This window comes from Atta cephalotes, assembly GCF_000143395.1.
Source record: "Atta cephalotes unplaced genomic scaffold scaffold00064, whole genome shotgun sequence".
Taxonomy (NCBI): Eukaryota; Metazoa; Arthropoda; class Insecta; order Hymenoptera; family Formicidae; genus Atta; species Atta cephalotes.
Genome location: NW_012130128.1, coordinates 528,919 through 537,204, shown reverse-complemented (window position 1 = coordinate 537,204; position 8,286 = coordinate 528,919). Strand labels below are relative to the sequence as shown.

General features: G+C 29.9%; 1 protein-coding gene across 1 annotated transcript in view; it reads left to right on the top strand.

Moving 5' to 3' along the window:
- LOC105623815 (Bardet-Biedl syndrome 5 protein homolog) overlaps positions 1-8,286 on the top strand; it is a 25,234-nt gene that overhangs the window by 4,615 nt on the left and 12,333 nt on the right. The window contains exon 3 of the mRNA XM_012205191.1: positions 7,849-7,894. Coding sequence (XP_012060581.1) covers positions 7,849-7,894 — 46 coding nt within the window. The remainder of the gene's footprint in view (positions 1-7,848; positions 7,895-8,286) is intronic.

Here is an 8,286-nt window from a genome sequence, read left to right as displayed (position 1 = left end):
TATATATATATATATATATATATATATATATATATACATATATATCTTTAATTGCAATTTTTTTAAAATTTTTTTAACGCAAATTATGCAAAAAAATAAATAATAAAGTATTGCATTATTTGAAATGCCGAAGACGGTCCGAATACAATTGAGCCCTCCCGAACACGCTATGACGTCACACTACACAAAGAAACTACAATTATTCAATAAGAAATTAATTTATTTAAAAAATGAACAAAGGAAACACGTACAAAATGTGTTTCGTATCTGTTTTAGTATTCGTGGCATCTCAAATTAAATTTTTATTTTGGGAATGATTTTAATTTTAGGAAAAGAAAAAATTGCAGGGAGCAAGTCGCAGGCACATTGTCATGATGAAAGATCCATGTTGTCTCGTCACAACTGTGGTCTCTTTGTGAATTTTTTCGCACAATCTTTTCAAAATCATTATAGTACTGACGGTTAATTATGTAATTATGTTATTATTATATAATTATATATAATTATATAATTATATATATTATATAATTATATATATATATATTTGACCTTGAGACAACAATTGCAAAAATTCATTTCGAGCTGAAAATCGCCACGAAATACTAAAACACGTTGCACTCAAATAGCAATAACTGTGAAACTAAATGAGATGTAAACAATTTTAAAAAGCCAGTTACTCGGATAATAACGATTGTAGTGCTACAAACCGCACGTCGCTAGGACACTTCGTTGCCGAATAATTCAAAAAGTTCGCTTATTTTTTTATCAGACTTGTATGCTCTTTAATTATAACAATTATAAAAATATTAATCATGTTCATGTAAAAATATCTAATATAAAACTAAAACAACAATATTAGCGCGCTAACATGCTATAATTTATGTTATGCATATAAAATTTTAAAAATAAAAGCGCGTTCTGAATACGGGCCTGAATATCAAATATAAAGGTATTTTGCAAAGGTATTTTGAGAATTTGTGTGTAAAATTATTCTACATCTAAAATTATTTTAAATTTATAATTAATAATTAATAAAATTTTATAATTAATAAAACTTCATAAAAATTCATAATTAATAAAAAAACATGTTTGTAAATGTCATTTTTTAAATATTTATAATTTTAAATTAATCAAATTTATTAGAATAACTTACTTTTCTAATTTTTAAACATTTTTTCTTTTGCAAATGTGAATTATCAACTGATAATGAATCCTTTTTAGTATAAAAAATTAAACATTAACTGATAATGTATAAACTGTTCTTTCCTATTGATAATGTATAAATTGTTTTTTCCTCTTATATCTAGTAAAGTATGTCTTGGCAAGTGATTATTTAATTATTTTGCTTTAGTTTGTTCGATTACTTTATAAAATTAGAGTTGTCACCTAAATTTTCAGTCGTAGATTCAGAATTTCATTGTCATCTCATTAATTGTAATAAATTTTTTTAAAGTTGCAACATTAGACAAGGCTGATTTTCTCCAATAACATTCAACTTCAGTTGGAGATGCAGACTCATATTATAAAAAACTGTAATCCTCGGCCGAGGCAATATTTTTCGCAATAATAAGTTTATTACAGTTTTTAAGATTAAATTTAGCAAATTTGGAGGGATTATTAATATTTCACAATCAGATTGATTGCGTTGAAAGTCCGACAACCATATTGACACGCAATTATAATTTCTGAAATTAATTCATTTAAATAAATATATATAATAGTTCAACATCTTAACATTCAGATCGTAGTGGCGCTTCATATTTAAGTAACGTATCTAACATGAACAGTCTTATTTCTAATCTTATTATTATTATTACATATTGACGATGGTCAGATAATTTATAATGTGTATACAGTAATACATTTCAAGAAAGAATTTGTGAGAAGAAGTCAAAACGAAATTGTCGTTAAGTGGAGGAATAATGCAATAAATAAAAAAAAACAAAAATCAAATGAGTTATAAAAACAAAGTATGCGCATTAACAAAATTTGAAAAAAATCATTCTTCTTAAAGTAAATCATGAATAAAGAATCCAACATTTCAGTATTCTCTTGTAAATTTAAATTATTATTATTTATTGACGGAATATAGGGAACAGTAAAAAAGATTGTTAAAGATTTAGTTACAGTGAATTTTTATTTTTACTAATTTCGTTGCTTAAGTTATTTAAATTTTACGTAAAGTCTTTTTTTGATATAATTAAATATTAGATTGAGAGAGTATTCGTTATTCCATAAAATGTCTATTATTAAAATTGAAAGTTTTTTTCATGGAAACTAAGATGTGATAATAATAAAACTCTGTCTGTTAAACCAAAATTGTTCCCACTTTCTGGGACACATTGGATAGCACGAAAAATAATTTAAGTATCGCGCCGAAAAAGTTGGTTTGTGATATCAATCATATAATAGAGTATTATCTTTCTTTATCAGCGTTACATCACAAGAAAATTTAAATTATTACCACTAAGCTTTACTGTAAATTTTAATCTAGGGTGAAAACTATTAAAATTACTTATGATACGATCAATGTTGCACTCTTGAGTTGAGAGTACAATGTCATCAACATATCTGTAATATTGGGAATATAAGTTTCCGCCGTTTTTTATCAAAAATTAAACATTTATTGTGAAAGAACGGTACATAATGTTTTATTCAAAGTAATGGCCATCGCTAGTCACTACTTTTTCCCATCTTTCTGATAGCATGTGGATACTGCGTCGAATGAAGAATGCTTCATCTTTTGAGGCTATCCAATCATCGATATTTTTGGTATCTTCATATGATGTGAAGTGCTGCGTCATCGATCGGAACAAGTGATAGTCAGAAGGAGCAATGTCTGGAGAATATAGCGGGTGAGGTAGAACTTCCTATTTGAGTATTTCTAAGTAGGTTTTGACCGGCGCCACAACATGTGATCGAGCATTATCATGCAGGGGAATAATTTTGTCATACCTGAAGTAGTAGTGGGCGTGTTTTTCCTTGAGTGCTCAGCTCAATCTCATCAATTGTGTTCGATAGAGAGCCCCAATAATGGTCTCGTTCGGTTTGAGCAACTCATAATACACGACCAAGCTGATCCCACCAAATACACAACATGAGTTTTTTTCCATGAATATTCGACTTGGCTGTCGATGTTGAAGCATGGCCAGGTGGTCCCCATGATTTTCTCTTTTTTGAGTTATCGTAGTGGATCCATTTTTCACCAATGACTATACGATGCAAAAAACCCTTTCGTTTATGCCTGGCAAGCAGCATTTCACATGTGAAAAATTGGCGTTTCTCTTCAACGTTTCTCGGCTTCAGTTCATATGGAACCCAATTCCCTTGCTTTTGAATCATTCCCAATGATTTCAAACGATATGAAATTGTTGAGTCACTCTTAATGTAAGTGCAAGTTCTTTTTGCGTTTGGCACGAATCTTCATCCAATAATGCTTCCAATTCCGCGTCTTCGTACATTTTCGGCCTTCCGCTACATTCTTTGTCTTCGACGTCAAATTCACTGTTCTTAAACTTTTGAAAGCACTCACGACAACTTCTCTCACTTAAGGCAGCATCACCATATGCTTCTACAAGCAATCTATGAGTCTCAGCTGCAGATTTCTTCAAATTAAAGAAGTAAATCAAAAGTTCCCGCAAATGACGCTTATTCGGCTCAAAACTCGACATTTACAAAAAAAAATGATGCTGATACAAAATCGCTAATATTTCAAGGTTACACCAAGGTGGTGTTGCCTGATGTTCAATCTTACAATATGTCGTTTTTCATCAAACAATTTTAACTATAGTTTATTAGTGGCGCCGTCTTTTGCAAACGGCGGAAACTTATTTGTACTCCCAATAAAATTCCAAAGAAAACAGTAATTTTTCAAGCACAAAAGCCTCTAAATTTTGCATGATTAAAACAGCTGAAAAGCGGAGATCCCATTGGGACACCAAAGAATTGTTTGTAGAATTTACATTAAAACTGAAGTATGTGGAGTTAAGTAAAACGATTACTTTGAAAAATTCATCTTTTGATAAATAAATTTTATCATTAAGGAAAGGCTAACATCGATCAATGCTTTTTATCATTAGGTCCAATGATATCAATACTGAGTTAAATAAATTTACTTTAGTAAGATCATTCACAAGTTGAAAACAATTTTTTATATAATCGTAAGATTTTTCTAAGTTAGCATCCAAAATTTTGTGTAAAAAGATCGCAAGATTATATAAGGGATTACCTATAAAGGAAACTGTAACACATAACGGGTTGCCCTATTTGGCAATACGGCTTTGTGTATTGAGCAAACCATAAACCTTAGATAATGTTGGATTTGTTGAGTTTAAAAAATTATAAATATGATCAGAAACTAATTTGCGATTTTTCCAAGTTTTTAACAAATCTTTTAAATTAGATAGGATTGCGTTTGACAATAATGTAAGTATCAGTATTTGAAAACAGTATTTGAAAACAAAAATTCCATTTTATTTACATAATCAATTTTGTCAAGAACTACTACTACATTTTCTTTGTCAGCATGTGTTAAAATTATTTGTGAGTTATCCATAATAAAAACTACATTGAAAATGATCCAATAATAAGAATCGAAACGCCTGTAATTTTATTTTGTTCCGAAATATGTGATATTCTTGCACACCGAAATATTCTTGCACACCAACAACCTGTGCTGATTCGACAGTAAAATTGGCTTTCTACCTTCCTACAATTTATTACAAATATGTATTACTATATATATATATAAATTTTTATTGTGGAATTTTTATTTTTAATTTGTATTTTTAAAGTCGTAAATGACTGTATTATAAAGATAAACGACTGTTTATTCAATTATTAGAGGAAAACCCCCTATTATGAGCGCCTAATATAAGATAGCAGCGTTTCTGCTAAACTAATAAACGCTATCTATTGGTTCTACTATAAATTTATTCTTGGATTGAAAACTACACAACAATATTTAGTAGAAAATTTATTATTAGATCATGCCTGTAATCATTGTAAAACAAGATTTTAAAATTTGGATATTTGGATTTAAGTTTCATTGATATGAGCTTTTAGAGTTTGTTTATTATTTAATAAATAACTATCTGGCAATAAATTCATGTAATGATAGAGTACTAATAGAAAAATACGAGATATGTTGAATTGTTTAATTATAGAAGTTAGATTTGATGATCATAAAATCATAAGACGTGGAAATATCGTAATATGAAATACCCAGAGTAAGGTGTACAATTTTGCTTCCGCCGTTTTTTTTCCGAAATTCGAGGCTTTATTGTAAAAAACTGGTTATACATTTATGATTCAAAGTATTGTCCATCGCTGGCCACTACTTTCTCCCATCTTTTGGGTAGCGTATGAATCCCGCGTCGAAAAAACTGGTCATCTTTTGAGGCTATCCACGAATCGATCCAATTTTTTAGTTCATAAGACCGGAAGTGCTGGTCAGCCAGGCCGTGTGCCATTGATCGAAACAAGTGATAGTCAGAGGGAGCAATGTCTGGAGAATACGGCGGGTGGGGTAGGACTTCCCATTTCAACGTTTCCAAGTATGTCTTGACCACTTTCGCAACATAGGGTCGAGAATTGTCATGCTGCAAAATCACTTTATCGTGTCTCTCGTTGTATTGCGGCCGTTTGTCTTTTAACGCTCGGCTCAAACGCATCAATTGCGTTCGATACCGATCGCCTGTGATTGTTTCAATCGGTTTTAATAGTTCATACACTACGCCGAGCTTGATCCCAAATATAGAGCATGACCTTGGACGTCAAAATCACCGTTCTTGAAGCGTTGAAACCACTCACGACACGTTCTTTCACTAATAGCGGCCTCACCATAAGTATTTGAGAGCATTCGATGAGCCTCAGCCGCAGATTTCTTCATATTGAAGCAAAAAATTAAAACCTTCCGCAAATGACAAGAATTTGGCTCGTAAACTGACATTTTCAATCGAGAATAACTTTATGATGCAGACACAAATCGACTAATGTTTCTATGGGGTTATATTGAAAGATGCCCAAGTTTATTGTATGACGTCTATGATCTATTTATTTCGACCACCACTTCCGCTAAAGCCATCTACAGGAAAACGACGGAAGCAAAGTTGTACACCTAATATTTTTAATATAAAATAACTCATGCTCTTATACTATAGTGAAAATTGTTGCTAAAGTATAAATATTATTGTACAATAATAAAAAAGATAATCGGAATAAACATCGAATGTCTATTCTGCAATACTTTATTCCAACTATCTGAAGACGAGTTCTGAGTATAATCTATCGCATCCTCATTTTTCGCTGGCTGTGTGTATTTGTATTTTAGAAACATTAAAAATAAAATTTTTTAATTACAATACTAACATATTTTGCGTTTTACTATCTCGGGGCATTAAGAGCACTTTGCTCACTTTCTACATTTCTTTAATTTAAAAAAAATGGTATTTGAATTAAATTTTATATAACATTATCTTAAAGTTTATTAAATTCCCTTCAAAATGACCTATTACTTTTTAAAATTCTGCCTATAGACTTCTATCATTTACCCAAAATGAACTCGATATCTCATAATAGGGGCCTTTCATAAAATAAAAATTTAGTTTTTTAAACTATTACTCTCGAATATTTTAACCTTCTGATGCTGCACATTTAAGCCCGGTAAAACATTTTTCATGCATGAATATATATAAATATGTATCAACATACACACATAACACATATACATAAACACGCATAAATATTCATAAATATGTATAATTATATATGTATGAAATATGTTCCTTTTTTTTTTAAATCCTTTTTTTTATAAAATTACTTTTTAGTGTAATAGAAATAATAATAGTAAATAATAATGTGAAAACATTAAAAAATAATTAAAAAGGTAATTTTCACATTATTTGTTTTAGAAAAAAATCAAATTTGGAAAAATGTAAAAAAAATTACTCATAATTATGCATATTTTATGTATAATTATACGTAAATAATTTTTTTATTTCTATCACACTAAAAAGTAATTTTACAAAAATGAATGAATATGTATGGACATATTTCATATATAATTATACATGTTTATGAATACTTATGTGTATTTATGTATAAATATGTATATTTATACATATTTATACACATTCGTGCATGAAAAATTTTTTACCGGGAGACATTCTACGCGTTGAATTATTAATTTTTCTTCGTCGACAATACAACTATTATAGTATAATCTTTTTGTTGAACTCGATATTCAAAGCAGATTTTTTCCTTTTATTGTACAAATAGAATCACGATATAATAAGGAGATTAAACTCGAAATCTGAAAATGGGTTCGAAACACGGTGTCGGAAAACTTATGGAAAATCAGGCCGATGTGATTTTAGTGCCATCACGCCTTGTGAGAAAAGTTAGAAGTATTGACTGGCATGTGGTCATAGGTCACACGTATGTATATACCACAATGTATTTCGCGCGCATACGATATACGAACTGTTGGAAAATACTCTAGTTCACAGTTTTCTTCGACAGGAGTGCTCGAATTTTTTCTGCCATACAATGTTTTTTCGACACTGTGTTTTGAGTCCATTTTTTTTAAGACTTTTCGGCCACTTGAGTTTGGTCTCCTTATTACTCCGTGAATAGAACCTTCCCATTTGACACTAACATAATCTATAAATTATACTCCGCCAAAAGCGGAGTCAGTGTAATTTTCTCTTGATGATCTATGATAGATACATTAATTGTAATATTTATTCATGCTATTTACAATTAGAATAAAATTGAAAAAATTATAATGTAATAATAATAATAAAAATGTACTTACACAGCTGCTTTTATTCCTCGAACTTCTGAAACATTATATCGCTCATCACTAACAATATACCCCCAAATCATAAATACAGTTATTTTTGGTAAATTCGTTGAATCGATTTTAATGAATCCTGAAGTTGATTTGGTTTATTTTAATATTTTTAATTTATAAAGAGATTTTTAAGAAGAGAATTTTAAGATTTTGCTTTAATCTTCCAGCGTAAGCAAACGATTGCAGACGATTTATTGTAGTGTAACGTCACGCACTTCTTAGTCAATCAAAATTATTTTCTCAAATTTCAAATATTATTAGGTGTACAACTTTGCTTCCGCCGTTTTCCTATGGCTTTAGCGGTAAGTGGTGGTCGAAATAAATAGATCATAGACGTCATACAATAAACTTGGGCATCTGTCAACATAACCCCATAGAAACATTAGTTGATTTGTGTCTGCATCATAAAGTTATTCTCGATTGAAAATGTC